At 52.8% G+C, this 18,207-nt stretch overlaps 5 protein-coding genes across 5 annotated transcripts; 3 read left to right on the forward strand and 2 right to left on the reverse strand.

Moving 5' to 3' along the window:
• Nucleotides 1-371: 371 nt before the first annotated feature.
• Nucleotides 372-1,677, forward strand: MAA_00681 (Oxoglutarate/iron-dependent oxygenase; the record flags this gene model as incomplete). The annotated part of the gene is made up of 2 exons (XM_007818679.1): nt 372-571; nt 693-1,677. The coding sequence occupies 2 exons, from the start codon at nt 372-374 to the stop codon at nt 1,675-1,677; spliced, it is 1,185 nt and encodes a 394-aa protein (XP_007816870.1).
• A 3,523-nt stretch (nt 1,678-5,200) lies between these two features.
• On the forward strand, nt 5,201-6,342 carry MAA_00680 (NADP-dependent oxidoreductase domain protein; the record flags this gene model as incomplete). The annotated part of the gene is made up of 3 exons (XM_007818678.2): nt 5,201-5,215; nt 5,331-5,567; nt 5,626-6,342. The coding sequence occupies 3 exons, from the start codon at nt 5,201-5,203 to the stop codon at nt 6,340-6,342; spliced, it is 969 nt and encodes a 322-aa protein (XP_007816869.2).
• A 4,451-nt stretch (nt 6,343-10,793) lies between these two features.
• MAA_00679 (ADA HAT complex component 1) lies at nt 10,794-11,351 on the forward strand (the record flags this gene model as incomplete). Its single annotated transcript, XM_007818677.1, has 1 exon — nt 10,794-11,351. One exon carries the CDS (start codon nt 10,794-10,796, stop codon nt 11,349-11,351), a length of 558 nt encoding a protein of 185 aa, XP_007816868.1.
• Nucleotides 11,352-11,784: 433 nt separating this feature from the next.
• Nucleotides 11,785-12,612, reverse strand: MAA_00678 (B-cell receptor-associated 31-like protein; the record flags this gene model as incomplete). The annotated part of the gene is made up of 4 exons (XM_007818676.1): nt 11,785-12,133; nt 12,248-12,400; nt 12,452-12,537; nt 12,592-12,612. 4 exons carry the CDS (start codon nt 12,610-12,612, stop codon nt 11,785-11,787), a joined length of 609 nt encoding a protein of 202 aa, XP_007816867.1.
• Nucleotides 12,613-13,531: 919 nt separating this feature from the next.
• Nucleotides 13,532-17,042, reverse strand: MAA_00677 (SET domain containing protein; the record flags this gene model as incomplete). Its single annotated transcript, XM_007818675.1, has 2 exons — nt 13,532-16,324; nt 16,392-17,042. 2 exons carry the CDS (start codon nt 17,040-17,042, stop codon nt 13,532-13,534), a joined length of 3,444 nt encoding a protein of 1,147 aa, XP_007816866.1.
• Between the last annotated feature and the right edge of the window lie 1,165 nt (nt 17,043-18,207).

The following is an 18,207-nucleotide window of genomic DNA, read 5'->3' on the forward strand; positions in this document are numbered from 1 at the left end:
TTAGCCTACGAGAAACCGAACCGAACTCGGCATCGGCAGTCCATGCCTGCATGTGGCCCCAATCCGACAGCGGCGCCCAAAAAGTGGCACCTGGGGGACGCGGAACTCCACGGACCACGGACGACTTGGCGGGTCTCCCGGCCGTCTCTCAGAGGGGTCTGGTCGTCTGGTGCGATTACGCCATTCTTGGAGGGGCTTGGGGGACGTCAAGAGAGGGCGATCGAGTGTTGTGCATGCATGTGTTGAACTTGCTGCTCCATTGCTCTCGATCTACCTGTCTGGGTATAAAAAGGAGCCGGGAGGAATACAGGAACGTCAGAGTTGGACGATACCCATCTGTCGGGACCACGTCCAAAGCAGCATAGGCCACAATGTCATTTACTTCGATTCCCATTCTGGACCTGCAACTCGCCCGGGACCCGGCCACCAAGCCCGAGTTCCTGGAACAGCTGCGCTACGCTCTCCTAGAAGTGGGTTTCTTGTATCTCAAGAACGTAGGCATCCCAGAGGACCTCTTCCAAGATGTCATCAAGAAGGGCAAGGGGTTCTTTGACCTGCCTCTAGAAGAGAAGTACGTGCTCATCAATCGCCCCCAGCCTCCATACACAGAAACCCAGCTCAACAAAACACACCTCATCTGCTTCCCGTTCAAAAGCGCAGCCGCCGTGGCCCCGGGCTAACAAACTTGCCAGGCTCAAAATCGAGATGAAAAACGCAAACTCCTTCCTCGGGTACTCCCAGCTCTCTGCGGAAATCACCGCCGGCGAAATCGACCGCCGCGAGCAGATCGACTTGTCCACCGAGCACCCTGTCCCGTCGCCAGGCGCTCCTCTGTACCACAACCTCCTGGCGCCAAACCAGTGGCCGGCTGAAGACTACGCGCCCGGCTTCCGGGCCACGTACACGGACTACATGAAGCGCATGGGCGACGTCTCCCTCTACTTTACGTCTCTCATCGCCGAGGCCATCAAGCTCCCCGGCGACGCCTTCAACAAGTACTTTGACGAGGACCAGCAGCACAAGCTCAAGATCGTAAAGTACCCCGACATGGCGGAGCTGGGGCAAGAGGGCGGCCAAGGCCAGGGAGTCGGGCCACACAAGGACAGCATGCTGACGAGCTACCTGCTCCAGGCCACGTCCCACCGGGGCCTGCAGGTGCAAAACGTCCAGGGGGAGTGGATCGACTGCCCGCCGATTGACGGCACGCTGGTCGTGGCGATAGGGCAGGGGATGGAGGCGTTGACACAGGGCGTCTGCGTGAGCACCACGCATCGCGTGCTGTCGCCGGCTGCGGGGTCCGGGGCCAGGTACTCCATTCCCTTCTTCCAGGGGGTGAAGCTGGATGCCGAGTTTGACGACTTGGAGACGGTGGGTGTCGGGAGGGTGCCCGACGATGTGAGGGCGCAGAGGAGCAAGGTGATGGAGCGGACGGGCGGGAGGATTGACGACGTCGAGTTTACGTTTAGGGCGGGGGCCGTGGCCAAGACGTTGGGCGAGGCCGCGCTGAGGAACAGGGTCAAGAGCCATCCGGACGTTGGGGAGCGGTGGTATCCCGATATTCTGAGGGCCATCAGGGAGGAGCAGGCTGCGGCGGCGGCGGCGGCGGCGGCCAAGAAGGGTGCTGCCGGACCGGGGCCCGCTGCTGGTGTTGCTCCAAAGGCGGTTGAGGCTCATTGATCGCATGTGTAGAAGATGCAGAATGTCAATATCGTATAACAAATTCATCACGAATCGTCACGGTGTCTACAACTCAGTGCTACGTCCCGCTCCGTCCTCTCCATCCCCCCCCAATGCTGACGCCGGTGCTAAATGAATACTGTCAAGTCTAACTTTTCGCTCATGCCCTCTGGCCCCCCCAACTCCTACCCAACTTGTACAACGTTGACGCAAAAACTTGGGCTCAAGACCGCCCAACATGGGCGACTATAGGGTCTTTCCGGGGAAGCAGTCGCCAATGTCCTTACTATGCTTGTTGGTAGCATGTTCCTGCAGCCTGTGCATAAAGAAATGGAAAGATTAGTCCAACACTACTTGAAGGGTATAGGAATCAATACAACGTCGAAGGCAAGAGAGTGTGTCGGTACGTACGCAGGGCCCTTGGTGGTGGAGAGAAACGTGGCCTTGCAGATCTGGCATTGAATGTTCATGGCCTGCTGGTTCTAGAGGGAGGGAACACGGGGGTTAGCAAAGAGGCATGTTTACACTGCCAAGGCAACGAAAAGGCGTAATACAATGACATACAACTTTGAGCTGCGACTTGGCGACTTTGCCGTCCTTGGCGTTGCGCTCGCGCTTCTGTTGTGCCTTGGCTCCCTATGCGTCATGTGTTAGTACGCCTGCTGTTGGGGACCCGAAGCACTTGGGTATTTGTCATACGTTGCCCATTTTTGCGAGGATACCTTGGTAGGTAGAAGCGGAAGAAGTGTAGGAGTGCGAATCGGGTCTGGGACCAAATATGCCACGACTGCGCGGAGTATCGGGATTCGATGAGAAATTGAACAGGTACGACGAGGCTCTACGTCTAGTGTGGCGAGTACCAGCGAGGTCGGTGATAGGGTGGGAGATGGCGGGCTGGTGTGGAATTCTGGATTGCGTGCTTGATGAGATGGGCCAGCAGAATATAGTCGGATCGAGAAGTTGTCGACGAAATACGAAATAGAAATGCGCAGGAGGGAGAAGGGCCTGGGTGGGCGCAAGTGGGATGGAGATGGCTGCTAGCTGATAGGCGATAAGGCCAACATTGAAGGGACGTGGGAAAATTTGCTCCGCCCTTCCATGTCCGCCCTTTTCGGCCACCCATTGAGCTGCTGGTGCTCAAGTGCCACCTCCACACATCTGCATCACAGATTGACGGTCAAAGTCGACAGCCAGTACGGAGTACTGCTACAACAACTGGGGACTCCACGAATCCACCCGTGCCGTCGTCGGGTCTTCTCGTGAACCAGCAGTAGCGACACTTATCATTTTAATCCCGGCAGAGGGTTGCAGTGCATTACACTCTACCGGGCATCGTCATCCTCCGTCGCCCTACGGATATATTTTACGAGACCCATACCAAGGCTCCCTTTCTAGCGCCCCGTCAACGCAGCAGGTTTCATCTCCGGCATATTAGTCAACATGTATCTCCCTGGATGGTTTGTCAGTCATGAACATTATTTTTCCGTCTTGTCAGTTGTAGCCGGTGGAGCGCGGAGATCCGGGAGGAAGATCTACGGTTTGCAGAAATGAAGTCTTGGACCACTCCAAAGGGGTCGAGTACTCATGGCTCCCCCCTGCAAGGTATAAATCTGGGAGAATAAATTAACATTCTCATATTCTCTCGCCAAGTCTATGTCGCAATTATTGCTTCGCCACGAAGCTGGCCCAGTGAGATATGCTAATCACGGCAAGACTAAACCTTAAAGTATTGCCACACAGCATCGGGTTGATCCATCGTCTTGAGCCATCTCTACGAACATCTACTACATAGCGGATCCGATTCGGAGTGTGAGCCGTTGCAATCTCGCCGTTCTGTCACGAGGTCAAATCAGCCTGGCCGACTAGATGGAGGTAGACAATTTGACAACCATGCCATACCGAAATAGTAACTAGTTGTTCGTGAAACATGTCTCATGTCTCATGTCGCAGATCGATCAGGGGCATCAAGGCTGAACTAACTGGTGATGGAGCACGACATGGCGTTACATTGATGTAAAGAAATACCGGATCAGTCTGCACCTCGCTTTCCTTGCGTTCTCTCAGTTACACGGATTCTCAAGAATCGAGAACAAACCGCAATGTTTGAGAGATATATAGTGATACTTTTTGATGCGAATGACATGCCTAGAAATGGACAAGAACTCAACCTCGGGATAGACTTTATTATCAGCTCCCCAGGGAGGGGAACATTGTGGAATGTCTTCGCTTCGAGTTTGATCTGGAGACTATCATGTATTACGAAGAAAGAAAACCTCTGTACTCATGATTTTCCGTTAAAGACGCGCGGAGCTTGTGGTTCTGGCTAGCCCAACTGTTCTAGCACGCCGTAACAAATATGAGAATGACCCGAACACAGAATAAGTACACAAAGAACCACGGTCCCAACATCTTGTATTATATCCTCGTCGTTGCTTTTCCCGAGCGAATTTTTCACGTCAGGATATTCTGACCACGACAGATGACATGATTTTCTTGACGGCCGCCATCCCCAGCAATATCTAGTCAGCCTGGAAGAGGCATGCAAAACGCTACCTCCAAAGTTGCTGGTGCCGGTTCTAATTTCTGGCATGGCAACTTGGACCACTCTGGAAACGCCCGCGGTTACGCCCCGGATCTCGGGAATGATTACTCTTACGATATCTTTAAATCTGTGAATGCTGGCGATGGAGGAGCAATCTAAGATACTATTAACAGCAACAATGGCAAACAGCGACAGTCTAATTAGTTGGTGGGCTTCTCAGCCAAGAATGCGTACTTGGGAGTAGGGGAAGTACTCCTTACTAGGTTTGGATTCATGAGACTGATACAGTATACGACTTGGGTCGTATATCTCCCCCCGTGACACATGAGGTTGGCTCGCAAATTCAGCTTCACGTTGGAACTATTGTAATGGGAGATGCCACCAATTTAAGTTAATATTGTCACTGTGGTACAAACAATCTTTTCCGGCGGACTTCTCTGGACTTCTATCAGCTCCCTACTATCAAGGCGTCTAAAAGGTTGGCGAGGGGAGAAAACGCTCGCTAATGGTGCGTCTGTCTAAATCACTCAGCCGGGGAAATAGTCGACTGACACATTGATACTTGTTCTTACTAGTCTTAGATCCGCGCACTGAGGTGCCTGACGATGGCAAGCTGCATGGCGGGCTTTCATTTACAGTTGGCTTGAAGAAGGTGATTTTTGACACTACAACATCGATGAAAGTCAGTTTACTTAAATCTGGCAGCAGGCGCACCAGGAAATGGCCTATAAGAACATTGAGCTTTTCCAAAACACCCGTGGCATGTGTATTAGGGGAGGAAACGTCGTCACCATTACCGGCTCAACCCCCGATACCGTGTACGAGGCCGAATTGAGTCCGATGTACGGAAACTTGTAAAACGGCCTAATCCAGATCATGACCGATTCCCTTTATCCAATGAGTACATAGTCTTTCTCAGTGGCTTTTTGTTCCCAGGAAGTGCTCAGTGATCAAAGGCAGACACCAGGAGCATTCGCCAACATGGAACATGACCCTGTACGCATGATGATATCATCCATGCAAGCTGATTGTTAGCCTCACTCGTTGGCTTATATATACGATTCAATTTCTGTCTAGCGCTGCCATTAGAATAGCATCACGTTGCGTACAGACCTCCTACCTCGCATTTAGTCGCAAATTGTACGACATAAGAACTGCGCAACCGACGTCTACCGGTCCGTTCAGCCCTCTGCGTCTTTCTACGGGCACTGTCCACCCGTTCTATATCTATGGCACGGCGTTTCAAGAAGACCGAACTGGCGAGTTGAAGGCCTTGGCTCTCAAAAACGGCTTCAGGGGTGTCGACTCAGCCAACTATTCTTCCGCATATGAAGAGCCCTCCATCAGGGTTGCTATCGAAGAGGCATGAAAGTCGGGCGTCAAGAGGGAAGGCCTATTTGTGCTAGAGCACCAAAAGAAAAGCCCCTAGACCTCATGGAAGAAACATTGATAAATGGGGAAAATTACATCTTCATCCAGGTACAACCAAGTTTACTCCCATCTGGGCGCACGCCGAGTCGAAGCTTCCCTATAATGCCGATCAGCCTTTAGAGAATCAGGTGCACGAGTCAATCGAGCAATCCTTCCAGAACCTAAAACTCGGCTACATCGACGCACTTCTTCTACATGCCCCGTTCGAGGATGAACAGGATGACACGGTCGCCTGGCATGCCATGGAGAGCCTCGTCCCGCCGCGGGTTGGCGTGTTGGGCGTATCCAACTCTGGTCGTGCTGCTCTCGAGAAGCTTTACGCAGCTGCCAGCGTCAAGCCAAAAATTGCACAGAACCGATTCCAGGAGGAGAACGAATACGATGCCGACATTCGCGAGTACCTGGACAAGACGGGCATCGTCTACCAAGCATTCAGTCTGCTAAAGGCCAACCAAGAGATTCGCAGCTCGGAGCTGGTGGCTCGTGTCGCTGAGCGCTTCTACACCGAGAGGGAGATTGCTTTCTACATGCTAGTCCTGGGCTTAGGCAAGGTGTCTATTGTGAATGGAACCACGAGCGAGGCGCGGGAGATGGACCTGTCAAGATTGCAGAGCTTCTGGGAGACCAACAGGCCGCGTCTGGCCCTGACAGAGCACTTGGCAGAATTTAAGCAGCTTCTACGCACCAAGTAATATGTTATCAGACAGGGTAGAAGAGGTGGTTAGTTGTCAAGGGGTAGGGCTATTTCTGAATAACAATGCCACCTCTTGCCGCTGTGTAAGCTTACATGATTCTGCCATGCCTCGTGACAGGGTGTGTCTCATGAGATGAAAGAGATAAAACCTACAGAAATACCATGTGGCCGTGTATTTAAACCCCTCCAGCCCCTTGTCCGCCAAGTTCAGACTTGGTGAATCGTCACTGCACAAACACTTGATTCCTTTGTTCTGCTACTGGTAATTTTGCTTGTTTTAATTTATTAATAAGTATACGCTCTGGGGTGGAGAGAGTGTAAGAGGAGGAATAAGAAGAAGAAAGAGAGAGAGAGAGAGCACATGGTTAAAAGACTAGGCTGGTAAAACTTTGTTTTATTCATTACTAAAATCTTCAATTACTTATTAGCCTCGCTTATCCCTTTACTTTTTATATTTTTTTACTTTATTTTTACGCTTACCCTTTATAAAGGTACGTATTTGGGCAGTATTTAAACTCTGCTTCAAGAATCATGACACGCTCAATTTCCATTGACAAACAACGGCGGCCCTCCCCGAGCAACCGCCGTACCAGCTGGAGCGCGTGCTCGCAGCCTTGAGACTGGAAAGGGACTTTATTCTTAAGGGGTGGTCGAGGCCCGAGGGACAGGCAATGGTTCAAGACTAGCTTTTTGGCGCCGTTGTTTGCCGATGAGGCGGGCAACGTCGCGGCTTAGGCTGCTTTGGTTGTCGGAGCTTGGAAACCGGTCTCATCATCTCATGTCTCTCCCCGGCCCCGGCCCCCGGGAATAGCAGCCGCAACCTGCGAACCATGGGTCCACGGGCGTCCGCGCCAAGACGGCCTGGGCCGGATATTGTCGAATCGGAAGCTGCACCGGTCGGCAGACAGGGTGGAGGGCTTGTACACGGAACGGGTAAAACGCCATCGGGCGAATCCACATTGACGGCACTCGCCGCTGATCTTGTGAGACCTCGGGAGTTTCTTGTGATGCGAAGAAGAAATGGAAAGGGGGACGGCGAAAACGGCAGGCTCTCATATCAGGGCTACGACCGGAGAAACATGAGGAATGTTGGTCCATGGAGCAGAATCCAAGGAGTTTGCGGGAACGAGTTGGTAGTAGTACATGGGTTGTAGGCTTGTTTATAGGTGTGCAAAGAGCCAGGTTCTCGTCAGCCCTGGACCTTGAAGACTGGCTGGCATTTCGTCCCTTTGCATACCTTGATTTCGGCTATTGTATGGTTCGTAGAGGCATGTAGACAGCATGTCGACGGTACTTTCCAAATATTAGCGTATTATTTCCTCTAGGCGTGGTGGATAGTCTGGAGGTGGATTACCTGTTGAGTTTGTGGAAGCAATTTGCATAGCGGAAAATGATAATGTTTTGGGAGGCTTTTTAGGGCCTCAATTGATTGGTTTTTTTTTTTTTTTTTTTTTTTGATAATGATGATGATAATGATAGAATTGAGTTGGTGACTGAAGGATGCTGCAAATTTGACCCCTTTGATATCCGGTCCGGGGCTACTGCAAGCCCCTTAGGGCTCCTGAGTCCCTGACGATAACCCTCAATTTTAAACTCTTGTTTTTCCCAACTTCTGTCTCTTCGGGTTTCTCAGGCACGAGTCACACGTTTCCATGTGATAAAACTTCTCAATCTTGAAATCTAGACAGTCCAGAAAAACGTGGGTATCGGGGCACTTCTGGTCGTGGGGAGTCTTTTCCATGAGTTTCCTGACACCGCATATGTCGCATTGTGTGTAGTTGTAGGTTCTTTGGCACATGTTGATTGTCGCGGCGGCTGTTGGGATTCGAACCGTAGTGTATTCTCCTGATTGGAAATGTCGTCGTGGGATTGAGTCGCCGGGGTGCTTCAACGATCGAGGTGAGGGCTTGACGAACCGCCGGGGACTTGTGCAGAAAGGGCGGCAAGTGGGCTATTTATATTTGAAAAGCTATGAGTAAACCAGACTGGTCACCGAATCGTGGGCTGTTCAGCTGGTGGTCTCTTTGTGAACAAAGGACATGTCGCAGTCTTCACACGTGTCCTCGAAGAGATGAGCGGAACTTGGTTGGTCCGACTGTGAATACAAAGCGGGCATGTTCTCAGGATGAGCAGTGATTGCAGCGGTTTAAAGAATGCTCACAAGTCAGGTGTTGGATACAACGTCAATTTTACCACATGCATACTCGATCCGTCACAATCAGGGACGCTAGACACAACAAGAAGAACCAGCATCTCTGTAAACGAATGACATTACTAAAACCCAAGGGGAAAAACGAAACAATCCAACTAAAAAAACAAGAAACACTCGTTCTGGACTGACAACATGGCCCAAAATCAACAAATAACATCCCTCAACAAAACAATAACACACTCAAGTCCAAAAAGTCCAAATCAAAAACCATGTGCCAGCACGCCCGTTCACCCATCCGAGTATCCATCACCATCTTTCCCTTCTGTCAGTCATTCCTCACCGAACCGTCTGGCTCCTCAAGAGTTTGCGTACAGCGTCGTGCCCCAACCATGATTTCCTTTGTCTGTCGCATAGCCCTTGCGCGTTTTTGCCGCTTCGTGGCAGTTGAAGCAAAATGTCATGGTGTGTTGTCGTTTGAGTCGTGGGTCTGTATATATGACGTTTGCTCAACAGCAAGACGTCCAACAGCTTGAGTAGGACTGTGGGTGTCTGTATATGGTTGGGAAATGGAGGATAGAATTAGTCCACCACATTGTAGGTGCCATCGTCCACGATCATATTCGCCTCGCAATCCGTACAAGTCATCGTGATCCATTTCACAACTTGTTTGTACTCTGGGCACTCTTGAAACGGGCATTTTTTTCTGTACGCTGGCCTGCAGTAAACAGTCTTGCGACACTCCAGCGGGGGGATAACTTTGCGGCAGTAGTTGCACCAATAACGGGAGAATTCGTCCTCACACATGGTTGTTTCTTGTTAGCAGTGGTTGTAGTGGGAGAAATAGAATCGGGCTTTAGTGGAGTATGATATCGTGCTGTAGTAGTGTATGATGTTGGGTTGTAAATGTGACTTTGGTCGATAGCAGGGCTTTCCCGAGAGGTCGGGTAGGGGGGAAGGGTGTCTTTATATAGCCAGGAGATGAAGAGAAGAAGGGGAGAAGAAGGGGCCGCTTGTCGAGATGCACACTAGAGGCCATTGAAGCTGCTACTGTTCCTATTACACCGCTAGCTGACGACGCGTCCCTGGAATAAAGACCCGATTATCTCAGTACACCAGCTGTTCAGTTGTCTATCTGTAGCAGTTTTTCTGGTGTTTCAGGGGCAGAGCTGGGGTTGAAGTGAGGAGGATTCATTGCGCTGTCCAGCCACAATGACTGCCTGGATACAAACGCAAGGACATCTTGGCCATTCTCCCATTGCGGGAACAAAGATGGTCATAGCCAGCGACCTCTGAAACACCTTTGTTGGTCTGTGACGCTGTGATTCCATTCAACATTGCGAGTCCATGATGTGTGAAGACGAGGTGTCGTCGATGCATTGTGGATACAAAGTAGCCGCCACACTTTTTTCGTGCGCCAGTGACTTGTTCATGCAGCTCATCGAGGCGCGCGGCGCCATTGGTCATCCCAGTCCGGCGCATGAGCGAACCACGAGAGTCGAGACATACATACATATCCGCGGCATGAGCAACTTCAAAATAGAAATAATAATCCAGCTGACCTATTCTCTCGTCCCCGTTACGCACGGATGCAGCGCCGTCAGCAATCGGCAAAACACAATCCAAGCGCTGACAGCTCACTTTCCCCAAGCCGCCTGAAGACTGAACAGTGGACACACAGCTTCACCATCTCGAGATTCACCACCCACAACAGCCCATCGCAGCAATGTCGCCCTCTGCAGAAACAATATCCAGGCCCGAATTTGACGCCCTCCTAGCCGAATACCCGGCCTTGATAGACGCCATGTCCACAGCCAAAAGCAGCACGTACCTGCCCAGCCCGCACGCCCGCCCAGCCAGCTAACCAACACCTCACCACCAGCTCAAAAACCCGGCCAAAAGACCCTCAAAGACCTAGACGCCTACCGCTACGACAAGGCGCCCGTCCTGTTCGGCAAGAAAGGCCAGGAAATGACGCTCGCAGACGTCCAAAGCCTCGTTGAGTGGAAACTGTCTGTGGTCCCGCGCCTTGTCCTGTCCACGTCTTGCTTCACATCTTGCTCACACCATCCATCTTCACATCCCAACTGCCTGCGTCTTCACATCTTGCGCACATCATCCATCTTCACATCCCAACTGCCTGCGTCTTCACATCTTGCGCACATCATCCATCTTCACATCCCAACTGCCTACGTCTTCACATCTCGCTCACATCATCCATCTTCACGCCTCGCCGTCCCTCCAAACCAACTAACCACCTTCCTCCCCCCAGACGCCACGGAAAATTCCGCCCAACCCTCATGTCCCTCGTCTCCTCCAACCCGGCCCCCCTCGCCCAGCAGACCATATCATCCGCCGTCGCGCAGTACAGGACCAGCCCGTCGACGCACGCCCAAGCGGCCCTCGACGCGCTCACCAAGCTCAGGGGCGTGGGCCCCGCCACCGCGTCCCTCCTGCTCAACGTCCACGACCCCGAAAACGTGGTCTTCTTCTCCGACGAGGCGTACTACTGGCTCTGCCGCGGCGGGAACAAGGACGCGCCCATCAGGTACACGCCCAGCGAGTACGCGCAGCTGCGCCAGCGCGCGGGCGAGCTAGCGCGCAGGCTGGGCGTCGGCATGGTCGACGTGGAAAAGGTCGCGTACGTGGTGGTAAAGGGCAAGTCGGGGACAGACACCCAAGGGCTCATGGGCGCCGGCAAAACTGGGAAGAGGGTCGCCGCCGCCGCTGCACGCAAGGACAAGAAGAAAGCCGGCGGCAAGGACGCCGCGGAGACGAAGCAGAGCGCGCCTAAACGACGGACAGACGGCGGCGGCGATGAGACGGGGTTGCGGCGATCAAAGAGGCACAGGGCCTGAGGCCTGAGTGACGGTGATTATATTGCCATGGTCGACGTGTGCTGGGTTTAGCAACGGGAGTGTAGGTGTACATGTAGCTTGTCAATTTCGGTTAGTTGCGAAGCGTGAAATGAGCCTTTCTGTATTACTCGTAAACAAATCACGTCCATGCGCCGCTTCTGCATCACACAACGTGTGCGAAATTCAAGTAGGTTGGACTTGGACAGCACTTCGGGACAGGCTTGTTACGAGACCGTAAACAACAAGCAAAGTAGCAGTAAAATTATCAATAAATTGACGCCGCATCTTTTTTTTTCGTCCGCATCACACCAGCCTCGTATTCCCTCCACCCCGGCACAACTTCACCATTCACACTGGGCCCAAACATGATGACCAACCCCTCCCTCCCCTTTTCTCCTCCCTCTTTGCAGTTGACAACCCCGTCACTCATCATTTATTTCCCCTTCTTCCCCTCGTCAACCTGCGTAGCCGCGTACTTGTCGCTCAGCTCGTCATAGCTCCTGTGCAGCCCCTCACTCTGCTTCTTGAGCGTCTGCAAATCCTGCTCCTTCATGGCCAGCCGCTTCTGCAGCTCGGCAACCTCGCTCGACTTGTTCTCCTTGTAGTTCTTGTTGCTCTCAAACGCCTGGACCTTGTCCTCCAGCTTGATGTTGTCAATGATCATGACGTAGGTGCGGTTCAAGATGAGCGACAGGAACAGGGTGAAGCCGCAGAGGTACATGTTTCGCTGGGAGTAGAATTTACGCGCCTGGACTTCGAGGCGTTCGTGGCCCAGAATAGCACTGTTTGCGGAGTCACGTTAGCCCGTTTGTTTGGTTTGCAAAGCGGTTATGCGCTCATCAGCTGAACCCCCCTCTCGAGGTGTGTCAAAAAGTCAAGCAACGTGGTATACGTACGCTCCCTTGGACGCCTGTTCTCCCGCGGCGACCACTTCCAGTTGCACGCGGTACACGCGGTTCACGCTGTCGATGAACAGGATGAGGATGAAGACAAAGGTGATTTTGAGCCAGTACATGACCTTGGAGATGATGGGGTTTTCGGAGATGAAGCTGCGGGCGAGGTCAGTGGATGCTCTGCAATTTCAGGTGGAACAAACGTACGTAAAGACCTTGCGCTTGGCCGTGTGCGGGAGAGGGATGAGAAGGAGCATAAAGAGCACCATCTCCAGGACGAGGAGGAAGAAGACCTATCCGCGTGTCAGCTGGAGCCAAGAATGCGTGGGCGGCGACGTCGGACGTACGAGAGAGTAGTAGAGCGTCATGGTGGGCGTGTTATCTGCTGCGATTCTGGGGCGTAATGGGGGCACTCAGGTGCGAGCAGGCAGGCAGGCAAGAGACGGGATTGAAGAAGAATTGCAATAGAGGTGGTGTCTGCAGTTCGCGGGTATTTATGGCGTCGGAATGACGAGAAGGCTGTGAAGTGGCCAGTTTGCCGCCGGATGGAGGAGCAAGGTCAAGCAGGCGCTTGCCGTGGGTGATGGTGGAGGTGCGGCCTGGACATGGAACTAGCTAGACATGTGCCAGGGACAACGTCATCGCCTCGTTGCTGGGGCCAATGGATGGCCGGGGGAATCGGACAGAAGCCACAGAACCTGGCAACCTGCATGTGCATGTGGGTTCAATGTTCAATCAATTGATGTTTTGCTGGCCCGAGGACCCACTGGAGCTTCAGCTCGGTCCGCCCCAATTGCCCAGGTTATACCTTCAATGTTCATGTTGAAACATGGTGACAAGGCAAAGTTTTGCTTCCATGATCACGGTGGCTGAGGCTATCGCGAGATTGCCTTGGCTAGCGGGCCGCGGCGCGGCACCAATTACGCTGGTACATTTAACCCTTCACGATGCTTAAACAGTCTACTTTTTGGCCTGGTACAGCCTAATACTGTGTTATTAGATGTTACGCTGACATGACACTCGCATCATGCTTGTAATATGTATCACTCTGACTACAGAGCGAAACAATTCACACTTTAATAACAACACACTCCCACCATTGCATCAACCGCCACATCAAGTCTTGTAGACTTGTTTTTTATTTTCACATCGACTCCTCGCACAATTACCTAGCTTTCAGATAAAATGTCTTCTTCATCATGGTACAAATGCGCCACGTCGCCTCCCAGCCACCAACTGCCAATGTACAAAACGCCGCCCGTCCTTCCATGAACCCGGTTCCGTAGCTCAGTTCCAAATGTCATCATCTCTAAACTTGGCTGGCGGCCGTCTGGTCCTCGACGCTCTATCGCTTCGCTGCCGAATCACCACGTCTTGATCGTCGTCGTCTTCCCGCGCCGCACTCACATCCGTCGTCTTCGCTCCACTGCTCCTCAACGCCGCGGTTGACATGTTATCCTCGCTATCCGCAATCTCCATGTCCATCTTTTCTGAATTCCTGGTGATCCGCTTTGGTTCCGGTGTATTCGCATGCCTCAACGATACCGGAGCTGATACGGACACGGATGCGGATGCCGGTGTTGCATCATCCTCTGCGCCTGGACTGGGAGCAGCATCGCCAGCTACAGTCGATCCATCGTCACCCCTGGACTGCGAGGCTGCTGCTGGCTTAGGCACTGGTCGTGGGTGTTTTCTGGGCCTTCCACTACCTGGCCGTGCTCCGCCTCTCTTGCCTCGTGTCTTTTTCGGCGGCTCAGTCCGCTTTGTTGGTGTTTCCGTGCTCGTCCGGGCCCTTCTGCGTAATCTTGATGCCGAACCTGGGTCCTCCGACTCGCGTCCGCCTCTGCCTCCGTCCCCATTCGCTGTTTTCACGGAGACTACCCCGTCATAGTCGTCCTCGTCGCTATCATCTTGCAGTCGCCGCTTGCGTTTGCGTGATTGAGGCCCCGGCGCCGTGTCCGTATCCACTGCCTCAAGCGCGAAGCCAGGAGGTAAGTCTCGCTTCACTCGCGGTCGGCCCGGCCGTCGCTTGGTGTCATCAGCCTTTGTGGCCTTGCGGGCAATCGTCTCAGGATTCTCGGGTCGGCGCGATTTTGCCGCTTTGCTTTTCGTTTCTGGCTTGCCTGCCGCCTTGTGGTCTAACAGCTTCTTCGTCAGATTGGGGAAGTTCTCGCCGTAGTTGAAGAACAGCTCCTCTCCTGCCTCGATGTCTCTCATGGCGGTAAACTTGATCCGATACTCCCCGTTCACGTAAAGAATCCGCGGCGTAATATTGCACCCCCGGTTGTCATGTTCTGACGCGTGGTTAATGTAGCGACTCAAGTTGCCGTATATCGCGGCGTCAACCCAGATGCCTTCGTTTTCTAGAAGCGTAAAGACATACGACACATTGGACTCCTCGTCAAACACATCGCCTCGGCGGGCCTCACGTCGTACGCCTTCATCATGTGTAATCAGCTCGCCAACGTACTCAATGATGAACTCATCCTGAGCAATGTCCTCCGCCGTAAACAGACCATACCCAACGCCATCAAGCTGGCTTCGGCCCAACAGCAGCGATTTTCCAACCCCCCTCTGCAAATCGCAGTTTTGGCAACCAGTTGCATGAAGTTCCGCGTCATCCGCGTTGAGAGGGTCAGCACGCTCCAGGGCACCACAGGAGCCACACAGTTGAGGATCGCATTCACGATTCAACTGCACACATATACAGGGCTTGTCCTTCTTGCTATCTAAACAGGTCTTGCCTTGGGAATGGCAAGCACACCCAGTAAATTTGTATGCGCAATTTTCCACCGTGCACCCGCAAAACTTTTCGCAAAGGACATTGGCATCTACACAGGTACACACTCCTGGCACACATGGGCCTTCGTGAGAACAGGGTTCCAGATTTTCCCGACGTTGGTGGGCATGGCTAGTTGTGTGATCTTGCCAGTCTCCCAACAAGGCCTTTCGTCGTCGGTCGTACCATGACAGATTCTTTATCCTCGGTGCTTCGGGAGGTTCCGGTTGAGGCAGCGAGATGCCCATTGATTTGAACTCGGTGTACACTTCATCGCAATGCCGGTTCAAAAATTCAGCCGCCAGACAGATAGGGTCCCCCATGTAGGTGCTGTGGCTGGCGGTTGTAAAAATTGATCGTAGAACGATTCTCTCATCTTCTAGCCACGGGCGAGGATGTAAATGCATGCGTACATGGTCACCAGCTCTCTGGTAACACTGTCGCCGACACGGTTTGATGGGCGACGCACGGTCACGTTCCATGCCGTTGCGTCTCCGCTTCAGGGCGTCAGAGAGGTGTGAGCATGATGATATGGAAAATGTGCGCTTCATATTTTTGTTGTCGTACTCGCCATGGTCACATGAATGACTGAAACATATTAGGCAGCCCAAAATGCAATACGTAGCCAAGTTGGACTCGGCCAACTCGTCCTCATCCTCGTCGTGGAGCTGTGGGCTGGTGGCGTCCTTTGCAATCGGCTTCGAATCCATGATGTTGTCCACAGCCTCATCCATCATCAACACTCTTCGGAGCTCTATTTGTTTTGATGCCGGCTGTGTGTTTTTAAATACCTGATGAAAGGCATCGGTGAACATTTGCGCTGCCTTGTTGGCACCCGGAACGACATTTTCAATTTTGCGGTGAGAATTCAAAATGTCAGACTTTTGCTGAGGTGTGATGGCGTAATCCGGTTCTCGGGCGGCCATGTAGCTGATCAATGCCGACTTGTCGCAGCCAGGGATGGCCATGTTTTCTAGCCAAGTATCCAAATACAGCGACACAGTTGCGGCCCTCTCGCCCTGGATAGTCAGCTGCTGCTTGTCCTCACGGTTCATAGGTTTGAACCCAGACTTGAGGTCAATGTCCTCCAGCTCCTTGAGCCAAAGATTATACTTGGTTTCTTCAGAACTTTCCAAGTCTCGCAGATGTGGCACAAATGTCAGCATTGTGTTGGGAGTGAGGACGTTCTTTTTGATTTCGACGTGGTGGAATCGGTAAGGCGGGACACGGTCCTTGTTCGTTTTGGTGCATGTCGGGGTATAGTGTCCTTCTCGCTGGTCTCGCTTTCCCTTGAGATGTTGCTATGACGGGGTAGGTCAGTACACGTCCGCCCGAGGATGACAGGCAAAAAAATACGAGGCCTGTTACCTTGGATTTGATTCGCATGGTGGTGCTTTTCTTCTCCGTAAGAACAGGAGTGCGAACATTTGCAAAAAGGTCGCGTCCATGGCGAATCCTGCGTTCAGTAACCTTGGTAGACTCCAAGATGTACCCGGTGAGCTTCGCATGGCCTTCTTTGACATCTTGTCGGCAGGTGTTGAGCTGGCTTATGATTTTTGGTATCGTCCAATCTGCAATGGAGTCTGTTTGGGCCTTTGGGGTCGTGCCATTGATGGCAGGCGCTTCTGATGAGAGATGCGACGACGGCGGCGGCGGCAGGGGGGGTGTGGTATGTCGCGCCATGCTCAAGGCAGTCTCTGAGAAATCATCACCCAAAGAGTTGTCACACACGCCGTTCAAGGCCGAAGACACTGAGTCACGTCCAAACGACGTCGGAAGAGGTTGTGTGCGATGAGAATGGCCTGGGGCCGCGTCGGGCTGTCGTCGTAGTGGCGGCGGGCTGATCGCGGCTCTGCCGAAGTTCGATTGGCGGTGACTCGGTCTTCGATTGCCAAAGGCTTCGAGACGGGACGAAAGGGCTGCTGCGGCTCCCACAAATTCGGGACGATCCGACTCCAGTGGCAGTTGTCCATTGATGTCGCGAAGAATGTGCATATCCGACCAGCCCGTGGTTGACATGTCGGCCAGCGTAGGATTTGGCGCCGGCGATGACTAAAGATGTCGCGGCAACTGCTGGTGTGTGCCTGCCCGTTTAGACCAGCGCTTTGTTTCAAGCACCAGAAGACGGAATTCCTGCCAAGGGGAAGCACACCGTTGGTTCAGCACGTCCAAGTACGGCGCCGACGACCCCATGCCATCAACGACAGAGCCGGCCAACCCTGACGCGCCGCGACTCGCAAGACCCTCGGCAAGTCCCTCGCAGAGATAACGGCATGCGAGGCTGCTCGTGCCAGGTCTGCAGCAACAGGCCAATTGCCAACCAAAGACAAAGGGCTGGTCTCCTGGTTGAGATCCGTACGACGTGTGGCTACAGTGATGGTGACGGACACGCGAATCGTGACGAAGATCGCGTCAACTTTTTCTCCAGGAGCTCCGTAGGCAATGCGCTGAGACGGGGATTGAACCAAAGAGGCTTGACCAGGCTGGAGCAGGCCGGACAGGGGCCCAAAATTGACGCGCGCGCGGTTTTGGCACGGAGGAAAGTACGTACTGTAATAAAGAATGCCGGTAACGTGGCCTATCAGAGCAGCCGCTATCGTAAAGCCTAGCCTGGGCAGTTGGGCAGTTCTCACTGTCTGGTCTGGTGAAGACCGCTAGGCCATTGGCCGGCACAAGCTTCTGGCAGTCAACTGGTGGGGGTCATCTAACGCAACGCCTGACTCCATTCACATACGGAGTTGATCTGTTGTGACAGTGACAAGGCCACGAAAAGTCGAGCCTGGGGCAAACGGGCTGGGATAAACTACTTAGTACATACTTACGCAACCGAGCTACGAGAAAACAGCCGTTTACAACATGCGCAATCCAACCTGCACTGCTTAGACGCAGGTGGCGCATTACTTACCTTTGGTTGATAATATTTATGTATTTTGATACTCAAGTTGGGATTTCTGCCTTGATCCAAATTTCCTGGCTGTCGTGTGATTATACCTAGCACAGACTCTGGGAGTTGTGATGACGTATGATGCTTGAAAAATCATCTACGCCTGCTGTCGATGGTGGGGCTGCTGCTCATCAGCTCAAAGTCAGGTCGATAATTCTGCATCACCTTACTTCTTACTCAAGTACTTAAGTACCTGGGCACTTTACCTACAGACTACTAAGTACTTAAGTACAGTACATA

The sequence above is a fragment of the Metarhizium robertsii genome (genome assembly GCF_000187425.2).
Source record: "Metarhizium robertsii ARSEF 23 chromosome Unknown MAA_Scf_7, whole genome shotgun sequence".
In the NCBI taxonomy this organism is placed as follows: Eukaryota; Fungi; Ascomycota; class Sordariomycetes; order Hypocreales; family Clavicipitaceae; genus Metarhizium; species Metarhizium robertsii.